This window comes from Opisthorchis viverrini (genome assembly GCF_000715545.1).
Source record: "Opisthorchis viverrini unplaced genomic scaffold opera_v5_23, whole genome shotgun sequence".
In the NCBI taxonomy this organism is placed as follows: domain Eukaryota; kingdom Metazoa; phylum Platyhelminthes; class Trematoda; order Opisthorchiida; family Opisthorchiidae; genus Opisthorchis; species Opisthorchis viverrini.
Genome location: NW_008751679.1, coordinates 992,006 through 1,011,393, shown reverse-complemented (window position 1 = coordinate 1,011,393; position 19,388 = coordinate 992,006). Strand labels below are relative to the sequence as shown.

General features: G+C 43.2%; 1 protein-coding gene across 1 annotated transcript in view; it reads right to left on the bottom strand.

Annotated features, from left to right (window-relative positions):
- Window positions 1-9,861: 9,861 nt before the first annotated feature.
- The window catches only part of T265_12909 (hypothetical protein), a gene marked incomplete at both ends in the record, with an annotated part of 14,152 nt that continues 4,625 nt past the window's right edge, over window positions 9,862-19,388 (bottom strand). The window contains 6 exons of the mRNA XM_009166217.1: window positions 9,862-10,129; window positions 10,187-10,256; window positions 10,408-10,465; window positions 12,494-12,546; window positions 16,220-16,371; window positions 16,459-16,610. Coding sequence (XP_009164481.1) covers window positions 9,864-10,129; window positions 10,187-10,256; window positions 10,408-10,465; window positions 12,494-12,546; window positions 16,220-16,371; window positions 16,459-16,610 — 751 coding nt within the window. The remainder of the gene's footprint in view (window positions 10,130-10,186; window positions 10,257-10,407; window positions 10,466-12,493; window positions 12,547-16,219; window positions 16,372-16,458; window positions 16,611-19,388) is intronic.

Genomic DNA, 19,388 nt, shown 5'->3' with positions numbered 1-19,388 from the left:
CTATCATACTAGCCATCGGTCACCAAGTGTAGTACTTGGGTCGAGTTTTTCAGGTGAACAAGTCCACTGGTGTACACTAACGATGCGATCGTCATTTTCCGAAGATATGCACTCTCCGTGCTTCGCAACCTGCGGTTCTGTGGAAAGTCGAGGTTTTCAGCTGAACAAGACCACTGGTGTACACTAACGATGCGTTCGTCATTTTCCGAAGATATGCACCTTCCGTGCTTCGCAACCTGCGGTTCTGTGGAAAGCATAAGCCTCCGGAAAGTCAACTTGGCCAACAAGGGACGGCGTTGTTGGTCTGAAGTAGTTCCTGTTTGTAGAAAAATCGGATCAAACCTCACAAATTCCTGTCGGTGAGCTTTTAAGGGCCTCGCGTGATGCGTAAACTTTTCAGTCTTGTCTCACCTAGTATGTAAACGGCACCTCCGCACCTACTTACCTCCTTAACTGCTCACTTACTTGCTTGCTTCCTCATTTACCTGTTTCACGGCAACTGTCTCCGGTAACAGGATGGGGAAGCTTCGCGGATGCCCTGTACCGTTGTTGCTGCTCGAAAACTGGCAAGAGTATGGATGCTAAACATAGCTGAGGCTCTTGCCATCCGAATCCATAAGCCAGAGCACTGCATTCAGAAACATTATATGTGGATGCGGAGTTTATTTGGGTCCAAACAAAACGGCACGGATGTCAAGTACCAATAGATAAAACCCATACAGTCAAGCAAAGCACGTAACAAAACACCACACTGCGTTCAGAAACATTATGTGTGGATGCGGAGTTTATTTGGATCCAAAAAAACGGCACAGATGTCAAGTACCAATAGATAAAACCCAAACAGTCAAGCAAAGCACGTAACAAAACACCTCCACGGATGCAAAGCTGTCCTAGTCACTACCCTATGCAATTTTGTGGACCTAGTGTCTATACTGATTCTTACTCACATTTCGAAGTTTTCTTTTCAACCCAAATACACCCGAATCTGATATCGAAGAAAAGGATTCCCTCACACAAACATCCGTTCTAAATTTTCAGAAATGTGCATTTCACACCGGACTTGCCGTCGCTACGGGTGACCCTCACCGTAGTGAACGTGGTCGGGAAATCGAAGTTTTTTCCCCGAAAGGAAATCAACGTAGCCGGTCTTCAGGAGAAGCAAGGCTGTTATTTCTTCACAGCCAAGATTTTGGTTCAGGACTTAACTAGGGTTTTTTTTACATTTCAACACAACCTCATCAGCTCTATCTCAGTTCGTCTGCACACTGCTAAATCCTACATGCAGCTTACGTGCGACCTTTATTCATGCAACTGTCAGGTTATTTCATTCTGCAGAAGCACCAGTTTCGTTTCCGCACTTTTCGATGAGGACCGTTTACAAGGTGGAGTCTAAAAATGACCTTGATCAAGGTCAATGCTGAAATCGTCAGTAAGCACATCAGCGGAGCTGCCCATTCACACCACCAGTGAAGAAAGCCTCAGTGAGCGATTTTGCTGACTACTTGTCTACAATAAGTAGGCAAGATAGGTCAGCCTCTCAAAACCTTTGGATTATGAATTCGGAACTTCCGTCCGTGAAGAAAATCCAGCGTTTGAAACACAGAAAGGTCTATGGATTTAACAAGCTGCCGTCAGCCTTGTATAAAGAAGGTAGAACTAATCTTTACAACCAACAGCTTTGTTATTGTGATCGATATGAACTGAACTGATCCCAGCTGACCGGAGGCCTGCTTCGGTCATCCGGTCCGCGAAATAACCACGCGTTTTGAGTGGAACGGTTATTGGAAAAGTAGGCTAGTACCTCTTGAGTCAAACATTTAGCAGTTATCCTTCTTTGTTAGCCGTCACCATATCGCAAGCTACAGCGGCGTCTCTCCGCTAACAGGAAACTGGCGCGCAAGAAATTTTTGATGCTCGTATCCCATAAAGCAAACATCAAGTTCGAAAGCCTGGGAGGCTGATTCATCACTGGAGGTTTGCACTGAATGCTGAGAGTTGTACTACCAGTGGATTTGTCACGATATCAGTCTCCAACTCGAAGGACTTAACCTGCTCTACTGTTTACTACTGTTTTTGTGGTGGTGACAAGTTACCATCCGGGACGGGCACCGATCAGTGCTGATCCTTCTTTCGGTACTAATCATTCTAGAGTATCACGATCCATGACGAAAGGTTCATGTGAGAAATAGAGACGTCCGTTGGCACTTGTTTGGCTCGGGGTGGCTCAGCGATCTTCTGGGCAAAATCTTGTTTCCAGACAGGAATAGATTATCAGTATAAGTATTCCAAATGCCAATTTATAGTCTTTCCTGAATTATACTTCTCGAAGTACCATCAGCTGACTGGAGAAAATCATATGGATGTCAGTAGGCGACATGGGATAGGATTTTAAAGATGAACAACATTTAGTGCGCCCTGTCTCAAATGATGAAGTCCCAAGGATGAATATGTTTGGATAATGGGGCTTGCTGACAGGGTGTCTATCATAAGTCGGTGGTGTGCAGATAAACAATAAATCACAATTTGAGCAACGGATCACTCCGTTGCAACTCAGCTGAACCTCTTGATTGTGATGAAATAGGCTACGAAAAGGTCACCTCATATCTCAGCTGGAACGTTATTAAGAATACCTAAGTATTTGTCTCAACAGGGCAACAACTATATGGTTCATGAAAACTTTCGGAAGAACCCCTCTGGGGACCAGTCGTAGTGTCTTCGTCATACACAGTTTGTTGGTACTTACAGCACTGGAGTACAACATTCGCAATCGATTGCGTCCAGAGTCAAATGTGTCGCTCAACAGCATATTGAACCTAGTCTTCATCATAGAGAATTTTATCACAAAGAGCGTTGGGTTGACGGGAAACTGAGAAGTAGCGTGGTCCTGATAGAGATCCTTGCGTTGTACCTCCCATCTACAGCAAAAATGGTGGGTGGGTACCATGCAATAACTAAAACAAGGGGGCCTCACTGTTTTTTTATTGCACACAAACCGAAGAGCCCCCGAGCTTCCCAATTTAAGTGACATTTGTTTGCGCAGAGAAAATGACCACATTTTTTCATGCAGTTCTCAAACCAGCCCAAGCCCAGAGCGTAGATTCCGTCTGTGATGGCCCACGAGAAACTGTTTTGATGTAAGACAAATCGGTTGGAAACGGTTATCGTCGGGAATTCAACCAAAGGGTTGGGATACATATTTGAAGAATTAGAAAGATAAACCTCCAGTTAGGAGAGTGGGTTGGTAAATTTATCGGAGACGATGGGGCTGACTTGTTTCCTGAATTTTAATGTTATTTTCGTATCAGAAAAGGGTGATTTTCCTGGTTCTTGTTACCTTTTTGTAGTGGAAATGGATGCTAAACTAGACTGTATAAACTATATAATAGCAGAACTGCCGTCATTGATATGCTGTTGAACAGTCATTTGGCATCGGTTTGCGATCACATTGGTGGGGCTATCGTCGGTCGTGAACAGTATTCAGAGTGTCTTATCCTTTCATTCTGGTCAGACTGGGGTTTCGCGCAAAGTTCTATCTTTTATATGCTAAGCACCAAACTCAAAACAATGCTGCATGGTTGCCTTACTGAAATTATCAGTCTGCTGGTTAGTTAGTCGCTAGTCAGTTGATAACGAAACGTGTCTTTTGTTGTACTGGTCAGATACTGCCTTTGAACAGGTCAGTATGCACTTTTTAGGGTTTCATCCGCTAAGATTCGTGCATATATGGCCTGATTACATGTGCACTGTCGCCATTACGTTTGACTTTACTGAATCACTCACAGGTAAGCAGTGGACACTTGAGTGAATTTTGCTTCGCATTATAACCAGTGTCGTTGAATTTACGTCTCACAAGAGTAGATCCAGAGGAAGTGCACGAATTAAACCTTTCTGACTAGGTTACAACTGGTGGTGGAAATTGCACAAGTGGTTGGAACCAAGAAATGGATGAAGCCTGGCTTCTAATTTACAAATTACAAATGGACTATGCTAGTATTTGTGATGCGGGAGCCTTTCGGCTTGTCGCAGTAGAAAATTTCCGGTCCAACCTTGACAGCCACCTTGAGAATGGTACTGATGATTGAGCTGTTTCAATCAAAAATTCGCCAAGCTCTAGGAACAGTGATACAAACAGAAATTAAATCTGGTTGATGATGTGCATTATTATCTTTCTAGCTGTTGTGTAGGTCACTGAGCATACAAGCAAAGTTGGAAAAACAATTGGTAATTTTTCAGCCTTTTTTGCACCGGCGATTTCCAAGCCGTTCCCCATAGAACGGAGACCAATCTTCCTTGGTACTTACTCTGCAAGAGGTAACTATTCACAAGATCGAATGATTGCCTTTAGCTCAACTTTTTGTACATACAGTCCATCTAAGGAAGTAAAGGATGACGTTCGTTCATAAATACAAGGTTTGAGTACCCTTCACAGTGGTTTCTCTCGGTCAGCGATGTTGTTGAAAGATGGAGAGGATACAGATGTCTCTCTACAATGATGCCAGTAAAGAGCAAAGAGCCAGTAGGCTTCATCTGAGGAGTGCCCTCTATTTGAGGCAACAGGCCATAAAAATACATAAATATGAGCTCTTCAGAAATACTCATATAAACTAAATTTTCTGTGGCTACATCATTGTAATTCAAACCACCATGAATATCCTTGGTATGAGAAGCAGTTTCCGGCCGTTAATTTATCGAATTCTGTTCGAGTTACTCTTTAGCTTTACAAAGATCCCATTTTCTAAGAACTCTCCTCAGAATCTAGATTTACCTACAACTTTATCTCACTACAAGGGATGTGGTAAGAAAAAAACGGATATGGAGGTCCCATTATCTGACACTACTATTCAAAGAATGTCCTATAAATGCTCGGCAGTCAGATATCCGCTTCTGTCTTAAGTCTGAATAGTTTCAAGCAACAAGCAACACAAGCTTTATTTTGCCTCTCTAGGATTTGCCCTAAGCTGAATTTGGTCACGCAATATCGTGAAAATTTATGTCAACCAGAAGGATTACTTACTCATACGCTGTCCTCAACTACTTGGTCATAGAGGTTTCGTTACCTACAACTTATCTCACTACAAGGGATGTGGTAAGAAAAAAACGGATATGGAGGTCCCATTATCTGACACTACTATTCAAAGAATGTCCTATAAATGCTCGACAGTCAGATATCCGCTTCTGTCTTAAGTCTGAATAGTTTCAAGCAACAAGCAACACAAGCTTTATTTTGCCTCTCTAGGATTTGCCCTAAGCTGAATTTGGTCACGCAATATCGTGAAAATTTATGTCAACCAGAAGGATTACTTACTCATACGCTGTCCTCAACTACTTGGTCATAGAGGTTTCGTTAGAGCAGAATTTAGCTGACTGAAGCGTTTCTGCAATGAAATGACAATGCAAGCCGGTGATCAATAACTGATCAGGATCGTTAGAGCGGCATATGTCACTTGTCAGGTTAAGACATTCACTGCTTATGTCTAAATACAGAATTCTGTTCAAACACCCGGTTGAATAGCGAGGAGGAAAGGGAAGCAGTCACAGTCAAGCTGAGGGCTATGGGATCTTCGATCCTCTCTGGGTGCTGCTCACACAAATTTCCTTGCATATGGTTGGAAACCCTGCAAGACACCAGTCTCTTTTGTTAGTGGGCTATCACTTCTCAGCTGAACTACGTTTGTCGATGAATTTGGGGCTTATGTTGTGTCCTTCCCGCTAACAGTATCATATTCCTGTAAAATACTCAGACGTCAGAAGAAAACAGATAGCCTTCGAATAATATATAAATGCACGCAGGCAAAGAAGAAATACCCACCCAACTGCGCACTGATGATGTCTCCTCGTATGGTGACGAAACGCTCGCAAGCCAGTTGCCAAGCTCGGCGAACAGATCAACAGCCACCTGATCAGCAACCAATGAACTCACCCGAGCTACCAATATTTCAACGCATTACCAACTGAGAGATGCTTATTCCAATTCTGTTCAAAGGCATGGATACCTTATTCTTAGTTGTCTTCCCTAGGAACCATAGGTTTTTTATGCACGAAACCCCATCCTTTACATTTATTCTCACTCTTAATGAGGCGTTCTTTCCTAATGGCTTTTTGAAAACCTAGTGCCCTCACTTACTGCCTGTGACTGATGCAGACTATGACTGTGTCGCTTTTAGCGTACACAAATCCCGTCTATTTGATCTAGCTATTGAGGGCCAAGTGTTCCAATTAACCAGCTACAGTGGACCTGCTATTATTCGAATAGAGGATTCCAAGGTAAAGAGGTACTCAAGTCGAATGCTGTTTTCTCTTACAAATTAGGTGTATACTCAATCCCAAGCACTGATGATGATATTCTGAACTTGAATTTGAACTTGATCAGTCTATTTTATCTGGTTTTGAGCAACATACAACCCACCTGTGTGCTTTCTTGCGTTCCGAACTAACGTCATTCAAAAATTTGCAATCAAATCCTTTAAACACGAGTTATTTCACCGTATTTATCTAGGGATTACGGGGTTCGTGGTTCTTCTTTGGAAGTTGAATCTTTCTTTCGGGTAAACTCTGCAGGGACAGTAAATATATAAATCTGACTGCAAGTGCCTGCCCTGAACCCTCTGGGGGAATAGGCCGTCTTCTGTGCATCCATCTTTCTTGGAAGGAAGTTCCAGTGAACCTCATTAGCCTAGGCGATCAGACTGTTTCATTTTAGAGACAGCCTATCTTCACCAGCACAAACCTGAGGCCGGGACATTTCGCTTTTCCACTCAAAGCATACGTTCGCCTAGGGCACGCTCCCTCAATTGGAGCACCACATGTCATTACATTGCAGTCCAGAGAATCGGAAACAAACTTGTGCTTTTAGATCCTGAAACAGTCACCAGGTAGATATTATGGTATGAGATTTCGGTCTCATTTGTAAAACAGTGAGGATCGAAAACTCCTTTTTTCATGAAATCGTGGGAATCGGCAAGACTGCCACACAGTATTCAGCATTTGCCCTGCAGTTAGACGCATCAATTTCGAGTTTTCAACCGTAAACTGCGTGTTCCTCGTATGTACAGACAGCCAACCCACCGACAAAGTTTTTCGAGCCTTCACTAAGGGCAATGCCATGCGTATTTGTCACTATAGTAGTCGTCGGATCATTGTTTGCCACTTTCCTGTGCCACTGCATCGATCGTACATCGACCACTCACCCCAGCTCCCTCGCCTATCTGACTTGGACGTGTCATCCGTACACCACACACACACACACACACACACACATGTTCAGGCCTTCTTGTCGGAACAATCTAGCTGTACGGTTTCAGCCTGCCTTGTTGATTCATGGTCTGACCCGTACTTTTGTTATGCCGTCGAACAAACCTAGTACTCCAAACAGTATTGTGTGCGCAGTGAGTGGACTTTTGGTAGCAGCCCGGATTAGGCCGGCTGCAATCACAAGCATACTGTTTTAGTTCTGGTTATCACTATTATGAGGCACACCTGTTTAGAATCCAAAACGTTCCGCCTATGTCTTGCTTCATACCTCACCAAGTTGGCTTCATCCGCTTATCAGAAAAAGCTCCCGAGATCGCAAACCGAATTGCCAGACGTGGACACTTTGAACTACGAAGCACATCGTAAGAGTTTGTTACACAATATCCGAACGGTTCGATGACATCCGTATCTAAAGCCACCAACCTGTTCTAAGGACCTACTATCTGACAGGGTCACTCCATGATGGGAGAACCAATGTGACCCGCGTTTCAAATTACTAGAAACTAGTGTGTCCGATGTATCGCTGTGAGAGGGTAGCTGCATAGGGATAGCTTTCCCTTCCTCGTAAGTTTCAAATCGATCTAATATGCCACGACGACCAGGACTGCCGTCGCACTACGTTTGTGAGTTTCGATTACTTTCAGCTTACTCATTGGGTCAGTGTGATGAAGAGCCAGTCAGGAGTTGATGCGAGCGTTTGACTGTTATGCCAACAACCATTGTGCTACCCTGCCCACAAGTCTGACATGAACTGTAATTCCTTCTTATCTCCTCACGATTCAATCGTGACAGTTTCAAATTTCAATCCACACTGCTTGTCGCCCCAAGTAATACCAAAAGCGATAAAGTACGATGTTGTAGTCGACCAAGAGAAGCGTCTCCAGATGAGACGTGAGCCCTCAGTCGGTTGTGACCTTCAATGCAATCCAAGGCAAACAAAGTTCATATGTAGCAAAAGCCAAAAAGCTTTACCCGTACTATTTTCTCTTCGGTTAGACAACTGTCAGTAACCTCCCGGGGATATTTTTCCTGTAGCGGGATGGCTTCAGGTGCCATACCCATGGGGCAGTTGTTCTGGAACCCAAGTCTGTACTTGCTGAAGCCTGACTTCCACCAAGGAGCTCAACTTGTACCCACAGATGATTTGGACCTTTTATTATTCAGGATAATATTGATTGAACCAGGCATTTACCGTGTCCCAGCTTCCGAGGTTGCATGATGTTGACATCATTTGGCTGTACCAACGAAGTCTTGAAGTCACTATCATGAAACATCTTGAAGATTTGTCGAATGGCTTGCTAAGCATGCTGCATTTATTCCAAGTAAGGATTGCTATCTTACTAAATCAATCAGACCAGGAACCCACGTAATGAAATCCATCTTTATTATTCATGTCATGTTGCGGTCTAGATATATCAGCTCCATATGAACATCGTGTTTCTGTCTGTACTTTACACGTACTGAACCCAAACGAATTAGGCTCTAGCGGGATTCTAACGGTAATCGGTTAAACTTACCAGAACGCCGATTTCAGTCTATATTCAGGATGTCAAGACTGTGGTAACCCTTTACATGTTGAAATAACTAGATGGTACAATGGTTCACTGTACTGTACAGTGCATACAAATGGTCAGTGTAATTATCTTGAAGACATTATTTCGTTCAACAGAAAGAAAACTAGACGACTTCTGGCTAATCTAGCCGCGTGATTCTGTTCGAAGGACGCACCGAAAGTTGAGCTAAAGCAACTCAAAGACATGTTCACGTATAACGGATACCCGATCCGGTTTGTGGAAAAACTTTGCAGCAAGTACCATGTGAACCAAGATTATCATCAGCTGAGAGGAAAAAATATTTGCCATTCAATAATGACCCTATTGCGGAAATTATATCGCGGAAAGTTCGAACGGGCATCAAAGCGACTCATGTAGCTGCAAATTCATGGTAACGTTTTGAAGGAATTCTGTTCTGATCTGTCGATAACCAGATTTTGTACGTTCTCATTCGAATGCCTGTGCTGATCACCATAAATTGGTAGGGCATAAAGCGACTGCCTAATAAAATCCGTATACAATACTCAGCTCGGCCGGTCTGTAAGGTAAGAAGACTCAGTTCCCGGTCAGCTGCTATGCATTTGACTGATTCGAATCACGCTATCTTTCCTAATGAAGCATCCATGGTTGTGTAACGAGTTTTGTCAAATCGATCGAAGTTTGCTTGAACTCGGATGCTTGCCGTTTTTGAGGTGATATCCACCTGGCTACATAAATTCGACTTCCTTACGCAAAAGTGGTCCATAGATTTACTAAAACTCAACTGACCGGCAACACTTGCGAACCGGAGCGGATCCACAATGGATAACCCTTAGCTTGTGATCTTTAGCTCCTGCGCAGTGAGCAACTTACTATCAAAGAAATTTATTTTAATTTGAGTGTCTGTTAGCCATCCCCTTCATGTGTATTGTGTTGTAACTTATATGCGGACCAGACGCAGAAAACAATATTTGTTTCCTACCTTGTTATTGTAGTGTCTCATGGTCTAATAGAGTTTTTGGAGCAGTTTTCGATTACTTGTGAGTAGTTGGAGTATCTGCTTTGTTCATAGCCTAATTATTCTTGTGTGAACAGCTTTTTATCCTGGCGCCAATAATATTCTTGTTGGTTCACACGATGGAAGCGCTGAACCCGAATTTCGGTTTTATCAGAGCTCGTTGGCTTCGCATAACACTGACCACCTCGGAATTCTGATTTGCAAGACGAACATGTTATCGCCACCCCACCGGCAAACGCTGGACGAACAAACACTTTGATGAACTGATTGTAGAAATTAGCGAATATACACTCATTTGCAAACTCATTTAGTTCTGTGAGAGACTCACCTGGAACCCAGCTGATGATGTTTCAGCAACCTTATGCGTAATGCATTACGAATATACATTTATCGCGATACATCGAACATCGTATCAACTGAAACATGAGGCGACCTGGTGCAGCACATTCAGTTACCTGGAAACATCACAAACAAGAGATTCAGCTGGGTCTAAGTGAGTCAATCAGAAAACCAAATTTGTTTGCAAACGAGTGTATTTCTCGAAAATGGTTCAGTTTGGGTTCAAGTAGAACATAAGGTTGACGGAAACTCGGGGACTGCACGTACCCGAAGAGCCGCAAGAAGGGCGAAACCGGTCGTGGGCTGTTGACAAATTCTCAGCAACCTAATGAGTAGTGCAAAATGGAAGTGAATTTCCCGCATACAAGCCGACAACAGTGTTGCACGAAGATGCCTAGGTACTTACGGACAGTTCAACTATGAAATTACTTTAAATATCAATCAACCAAGTTATACCAAGCGACTCAAGGTTGCCAGGCTGTGGAATAGAAGTTACAAGACCAACAGACAATTAAGGGACAACAGACCGAGGCAAGGGGAAATCCTGGCGATTATTAGGCGATAGATGGGCCGAAGAGCTGGTGAACTGGGTGAAGAACAGATGAAAGATGATCGTCCAAAGTGAAACCCACCACACTCTTAGAGACATGTTCCAGTTAACTGGCGAGTATTTCTTGGATATCACCCGGGAGAGGATTGGCAGACATTGATTCTCGTGGAGAGCACATGGGCAACAGAAAAACGCTGTGTAACATTAAGAGGAGACACAAAGCGTTCGCAGTCCCATAGCATAAAATGCTAAATATCGAAATTCATATAACCATCTTGGATGTGTGGAGCCACGCCCATGTGTTCTGGTGTAGAATATGCGGGAACGGAGACATTGAGAACAGAAAGGGACTGAAATCTACTGAAGAAAACATTCTAATGTTGACCGGAGGAATATTGCATCGAAAAAATTTTCTCGGAATTTTTGAGACGGTAGGAAATAGAGGGTGTTTTCCTGACCACCTGACAGTTTCGCGAACTGCCGAAGAACAAGAGTTATTAGACGAAAAAGATGGCAAATTGTATGCCATTGCATCAGCTGGCTACTCATTCGATAAAACACCATCAGGTTTATTGATTCTGACAGAGAAAAAACCACGTCCACGATCAAGCTCGAAGTCTTTCGCCTGTTGTGAAGTAAAGATTCACATGTGTCCAGCACGCGCTGTTGGGATAGTGGTATAGTAGGCTCGCGTCCGGAGTTTAAACCCCTGTATGGCCAATGACATATACTGCCGATAAGCTCTAATACGAGCGAAACTCGAGTCCAGTGCTTTTCCCCGTGGGTGTGAACTGACCAGAATAATTGCCCCAGGACATGAAATTGACTGTTCAAATGAGAGCGATGTGAACGTGAATTCTACAAATCACACGACCAAGTGAAAAATTCGACAAGATCCTAATAAATGTCCAGTAGTCGTTAACTTGTTTCAGTGGTTTTCATTTTCGGTCAGTTTTACATCATTTCAGTAGTTGAATCGCTCAGTTTACGGACAACTGTCTCGTTCTGCACAAATAAAGATTGATGTAACATTACTAATTGCATTGAAGTCCATGGTCCGCGATGAACGGTTGGACTCATTTCCATAAACTGGAATGTGCCTCTGATATATTTCGTTATGCTGAAGAGTATGGCCATTACGTGTTTAATGTGACAACCTGGAGTTAGTGAACATTGAGATTACACTGATAGGCAATTCAGACGTGACAGCCCCACCGTTCCGCAGAAATAAGTCACGCAAATGGTCACAGGTGAACCGAAAAACATCGAGATTTCCGTCATTCCACAAAGCCACTGCCACAGGAGCCTACAGGAGCAAACTCTGTGAGTCACAGACAGGGTGATCTAGGATCCAAAGTGTCACACACATCATGTTGCGTCAGTGTGAATTACCGTCCCTATGCACGTTTTTCCACGGGAGCATCTCGCAGAACCATAAAATCGTTCGTTCATTCTCTGGAAATAGGGTTCCACTGAACGCTTCCATTTTGAAGGTGCGACTTACTATCAAATCATGTCTGGCCACATTGCTTTCAACTATCCATCCTTAAAAAGAACGCAAAAGCAGTCCGCAATTTTCATCTGAGCACCTAAATTCCAAGGCAAGTGTTGCTCAACTCGATTTAGCGCGGTCTAGCTGGATTTCGAATGAATACAGTACTACTGCATTCTTCGAGATCCACCAGCGTGGAGAGTCCCATGCTGTCCAGACTTCGCCAAGATACTTGCTATGATGCCACTCTTCCAAGTGTGATATGCAACTGGAAAATCACGGAAAACTATCCATCCATTTATCTGATTTACCTGGTATTCACACAGTTTGTCGCAGATTTCCTCGAATGTCCTGCACCCTCTACCTGGAAAGTGTTGTAAGAAAACGGTTGTACCTTGGATGCTTTTGTGATTGATAGTGCACCGTATAGCGTCTTGCGGGAATTGGATGCAGAAATAAAGTCGTGTTAATGCCAGACACAATGGCGTCTTATTTGCGCTGGGGCACATTTATCAAAGGTCAAAAACTGCCAACCCAATGTCATTCAGTAAAGTCGGTAACTACAGTGGTGGATCGGTTCCCACGGTGGGTCTGGTTCCCACGGGTAATTTTGTTAGACAAAATTCGAAATCACTGGGGGCGCGTAGAGCATGCTTACAATTATAGCCAAAGAGTGTGAGCATTTGGGCGTAGATCATAAGGTCGTCGTATCACATTTCTCCAGTTTGAGTGGGGAACGGTGGGATGCAGTCATCCGGATGAACCAGTCAATATGGTGAGTGAAAAGTCCACTAAATGATTCTTAGCCATGGTGGTTAACTGTTAGAGAATGAACTCATTGCCGAGGTGGCGCGCAAATACAGCCTACGGATTCTCTGAATCTTATGCGTGCACGGTTGCAACAACTCACTGTCTATCAGTAATGAAAAAGAAGAGAACTGGAATCAAGGCTGTGTGCGTTCCCGGCCAGTCACAGAGTACTTGTTTTTGCCCTAATGACCCTGCCTGAAGGTAAATCGCCAAAAAATTTTGTTTTCCGAACACCCTTTTCTTCAATGTTTCATTATTATCTCCAATGATAACGCCGTTAGCGAGCCGATCAGAGTACCAAGTGTTGTCAACGCGCCCACTGATACAGCTGGGCGCCTCTTCTCGTACAGACGGTTCGCCTTTCAACTTGGTAATTTATTCTGCGTCCTGCTTGAGTTCACTGAACTTTCCGCAGCGCACGCTAGTGAATACTTTTCATGTAAAATCGAACCTCCAATATTTTTTTGTCGGAGCACGGTACTTGCTTGCACTAAAGTATCACGTGCGGGAGGATTTAAACTGGTGAATCCTGATTTGGAGACTCCAGTCTGCAGAAAGGTGCATCTTTAGGTATGACGTACGAGCAGCTCTTCAAAAATGACTGTTCCACGTTTCGTTACCATTTCAAGTAAGACATTTGATGATAAGATTCACAACATTTCACTAGAACAGATTAGCGCTCTTTTACAAGAACGGTTGACTGTGTGCTGACTGATCACAAAAGCATCTTTCTAATATTATAACTGTGACGGAGGGGATGAAGATGGTGTTGACGATGTCCATTTCGGTGATTATGAAGAGCAAGAGCATGACCACGGTTTGAATGGTGACGATGTTATGAAGCGTGAAGAACTACAAAATTGCGCTGAAACAGAACTGTTTTTATACTTCATCTGCGACTGACATTTCCGACCTGGTGCGGTCACTGGTATGACAATATACCGACGGAACAATATGTTTCAAGTTGTTCCTGTTTCTGTCTGGCGGCTAAATTGTAGAGGCACAGGAAGCACCTGTTATATCTCGCCAAATTCGTGGACATACCCACCATTGTTATCATTATCAGTGACAGCAGAAACACGAGCAAATAAAAGTCGAGTGTGCATCTATTTCCTAGCAGATGAGCACCGGGAAGCATTGTACATCTCGTGGTCTTGATTTACAAGGCAATTTTGAACATAGGCCTCGAACAGAGGGTCGTTCGAGGTCACTAGAATCGACAAATGTCCTCGCGAGCAATAATTATCTCGAGATGTCCTAATGATAATCTAATTACTGAAGGCTATTAAGGAACTGTAAATTATTCCGCGTTACGTCCAGCAGGGGGAGATCGTTTTTATCTTTCACGTGAAGTAACAAGTTCATTTAGTTTATGCTAGGTCGTCTCCGCAGTGAGCTCGACGGAGTTGAAAGAGTTCAGGCGCTGTGGGTTGTTGGTTCGTTGTAAAAAATGTCTCTGACTAGACAGTGGATAGACTGAGCGAAACCGTCCCACGTCCCGACCTTTCTCAAGGGAAAAATAGCTGGCATTGAAGTCTTTTTAGCGCAGCTAGCCATAGTGTGGTGTGTGCTGTGACTGGTGTCCTGCTGCTTGCGCGCGCGCATGTTTGTTCCAGTACGTATGGTTCACACCTGACCTTGGGGCTAAGTTGATTCGCCCGCGGCCCGTCATGCCTGTGTCAGGTGTGTATGATTAATGGGGCCGAATAAAATGGCAGATAACTAAATCACTGATGCAGCACAGTACGTCTGTTCATGCGGATTGTAGTTTTGCTGCCGTATCGTTATCGAATATGACCTTACCGCCTCCAGCTAATGCATTTAGTTCGATGGCCAAGTGCCGCCCCACTTTGTCCACTTGTGTTTCTTGGAGTGGCACCCAGAGTGACTTTTGGGTACGCTGACTCGAATCTTCATTTCTCAGCTTGTTTGTCCCATGCCAACATAGTGGCAATAGGCACAATCAATCCTGCGGACACAGTCAGCAAGGCCGTCGAGATTAGGTGGTTCTTTCGTGGTTACCAGTTGCCCCGCACCTTTTCTCCCATTTGGAAAGTTGTGTAGATGCTGAAGCTGGGCAGTACGCAACGGATACTTCCATGCTACCGACGCGGACTCCTAATCGTGTCAGTCGGTTCATTTAACCTACTTGAATGATTTAGCTACTCAGTAATTGTAGGTAGTGTACATTAATGCCACAATGTTTGCTTCGGGTGTCGTATAACGGTTAAACTCAGCTATATCATACCAGTTTTTCATGAAAATGAACAAGAATTTATTGAATACGTGAGCAGTACTGGAACATACAGACCTTGCAACATTAGCAGACGAAATACGGAAATATTTGCATTCTTTAACTCGATAAATGCAAAGGGGGAAAATGTTTAAAATGCTCCCATCCGATAACTTCCTAAGAACTTTTGTCAAGTCATAGAGGAAGGATTCTCGCAGCAAAGTACAGCACAAGAATGCTGAAAACCCTTTGACAGTCAATGACCGGTTTCCTCCTTCTTGGGGCTCATCAGGTAGGCACAGTCCTAGAGTTTCCGTCAACTTTATGTTCTACTTGAACCCAAATTTCATGAACTGAGCGCAATGTGCTCATTCGCATACGAATTTGGTTTTGACAGGAGACTCATCCAAAACTCAGATGAATCCCTCGTGTATGATTTTTCGGGTGAGTTTTCTGCCCAAACCAAATTGGCACGCAGTTGAGTGTATAAGCCGGATTACACTCATTTCTTATTCCGAATAATATAGCACACGTGGCTTCCATTTACTTTACTAATTTGACAAACTCCGATCTTTGATTGAACAAGCCGCATGGCTTGGCATTCTATTAGGGTATATGTATACCGAAAAGTACTGTATTGTATGGTCCCTATCCACATCAGGACCATTAGCCACTTTTTCCAACAAAGTGGGGATATACATCTGGTTATCCCTTCTTATATTGGTAATTCCAGTAAGCAAGATGAGTAGTGAGCACAGAGAAGCAAGTACATCATATTTTGCCAAAATTTCCGTCGTCACAAATATCTATCCCCATGGGTGGTTGAACACACGTAGATCGCTCCAGGCTAGTCGTAGGTTACATCATTCTGTCCGTTGAATTATTTGTGCGGGAAGTGGAAGTTACGAGTGTTGTATTATCCGGAATAAGAAACGAGTGTAATTCAACCTATACACTCAACTGCATACTGATTCGGTTTTTACGGGAAACTCACCTGAAACATCATGAACGTGAGATTCAGCTGGGTTTCAGGTGAGTCTCCCATCAGAACCAAATTGGTATGCAAACAAGAGTATTTCGCTAAGTTCGTGCAACTGGTGTTCAAGTAGAACATAAGGTTGACGGAAACTCGGGGAATGCATGTACCTGATGAGCCTCAAGGAGGACAAAACCGGTCGTTGGTTGTCGAAAAGTTTTCAGAAACGGTATGAGTAGTGTGTTACGTTTATACACGTATCGTGATATTTCGAATATCGTACCGCCTGAAACATGGAGCGGCCTGATGCAGCACATTCAGTTGCTTAAAAACACCGTAAGCAATAGATTGAGCTATGTTCCAGGTGAGTCTTTCGCAAAACCAAATTTGTTTGCAAATGCGTTTTTCACTAAGAAAGGGTTCTCATTTTCCTTTCAAAGTGAATGAATCGTTCGCACAACAAACCTGAGATTGGAGTTCCACCTATGCAATTAGATTCATGTCACAAGGATAACGAGGATGCGCAATCGCGCACAGGAAGAAAAGGAAACGAACTGCCAGGACATGGCAACAATTCGTGAAATTACGACTGAAATATGCTCTAAAGATAACAAAACTTCGTAAACTTGAGCAAACTGCAAAAACGCGAGAAAATTCGGAACTTTTTGCCTTTGGAACGGTAATAACAGGAAGCTTAGAAATTTGACGACCGACTTTTGGATCGAAAAGGTTGTAGCCGGCTTTAATAAAGCGGCTACCTTTCGATTCATGTGGCTTCCGAAGACTTCTAAGTGTGACCCGAAAACAGTAAAATCTTTGGCTTTGCTAGATCTCTCTAGATCCGCCTCGACAAGTTTCTGGCAGACGTTTATTTAAGAAATCAGGTAAAGCACATTACCAGCTGTGGTCTCACTTTTATGGACGAGCGTCTCTGGACACACTTCATGCGCTAACAACCAGTGTGGAACTTTAGCAAATAATGTAGAACTGGAATATTACCGAATTGTGCGCGCGAGTTATTGCTGAGACGTGAAGCAGAACTGCAGATAATTTTTTTCTATAATGACGTCGGAACATTCATTCGAGTGCACTGTCACGTAGACTAGGTTCAATCACAAGGCAGGTGAGCACAGACTCAGGCCAAGCTGTAATTATCACACGTGCGGATTAAAAAGTATCGGCAAGCGTATACATGGATAATGTCAATGCAAACGCTCGTACAACCTGACAAAAATAATGGTCAGAAACATCATACATTGGCAAGGTGATGGTGTAAATGCAGATAGAGGGTCACGGTTCTCTGCTATCAGACGTTGAGCTAAAATCACGAGACAGTGGAACGTCTAAACTACGTGCACGATTCCAGTTCGGGTCATCTGGCCAGAAACGCAAGTTTTTTATGAGTAACTTTCATTTTGACATCGTAGTGGCGTCTTGTGTTACGCAGAATGGGAGGAAAACACGAAAGGATTCTGAGCCGAAACCCGTTCAGTCACCGTTCAAAATATCATCGTGGAATCGCCGCAATGATTGGAAAGTACCTGTGTCTTAATAGCCGATCTACAATTTGTAGAATGATGGATCTATGTCTCATAAATTTTCCATTTCACCGAATAAACCAAGGCAAAGCAACGTGTAAAATACTGAAGCATCAAACTCCAATGCGTCACAAATCTTCTGGATCGATGAATGCATAATTTGGACATCCGATATTCAGTAATCTTCATTTTCAAATGAAAAGCACTGCGCAGAAATTTAGAGACTAGAAATACCACATAGTCTGGAATAGTGACAACCAACGTTGCTGCCGAAATTCAGCTATACAAAGATCAGCTGATATTGGATCAAAAATGTCGCTGATAAACCAGACCCCCAGGAAACATGTTGTGCCAGTAACACATGAGCACCTTTGTATGCAGAATTGGTTAGTTAGGCGACTGCACAGTGCTGGTCTACCGACAGACATTTGATTCTTGCAGGCTAACTGTGTGGGACCATCTGTAAGCTACAGCAAACTTTTTAAACCGACCCGTTTTGGTGTCGATGAGACTCATTTACGAAACGGTAATCGCCCTAGACAAGAAAAACAACTGTAGTCAGATTTTTGGTTTTTCTAAAGGTAAAGGAATTCAAGATGGCAAAGTTAGAACTAATGGCCATGTGGTGAATGATCATCTTCCTAGGGCACAAACAATTCATGCGTAATATTCTCGTGGCCCACTGAACAGAGGAACGAAGGAAGTCAAAACAAAATTAACTTTTCTAGGACAACGTGACTGATCTCGAAGTTTTTTTTAACATGGTATATATATCAATGGAATCAGTGTTCAATTACACTGACTATTCATTCTTAACATAAAGTATAACAGCGTCTGATAATTATCCGTTTTCCAGCTTTAAAAGGTGGTATTTTTGAGTGATTCGAAAGCGCTCACATAGACTGGGTAATGACTCGGTTACCGGAATTTGGTATGTTTCTGGTTAGGTATCAGTCTTTGCAACATGATGTGTCGAACACTTTCAACGTCTATGAAATAACCAGTAAAAACTCGTGATCCCCTTGTATGATTACGGTAGAAATACAGTGGACCACAAAAAGTCAACCACCGCTGCATCGACCTTCATGGAATTGGCCATCCCACAGTTCTTTCGTTGCAAATTTCTGCCTTCCCGTTTCTGTGTAATTCATCCTATACTCAATCTTTCCGGGCTGGAATTGTTGAAAGCATGTTTGTTCGAACCTCGAACCGTTTGTTGCGGTCACCGCAGATTTCAGTACTCTTGGTCTTTCGAACGATTGACGTCTTAGTCATCAGTGCCATAGTGCTTCTCGTCATTTCGGGTGGCGGAAGTTGGCCAGAGTTCTAGGAAGGTGTGGCTAAATAAAACAGATCGATTACCATAGTTAACGCATTCTGATTTTATCGCGCAAGTAGAGCCAACTTATACTGAGAGTCAAACAGTAATGCAGGGCTGATTTATCCTTATTCAGAGTCACAATGAACAAGCGGCTCACAAAACTCCAGGCCTATTCGAAACCAAAACTCTGCCGTTTATAGTTGGAGGTTGTATGAGTAAGCTACGGTCAGTTGATCACGGGCGGCTGAATTCCATTTTGGAGATCTAAAATTTCTTCGATTCCATTTTTTTTAGTTAGGTCGGCTTGATCAACTCAAATGTGAACTTA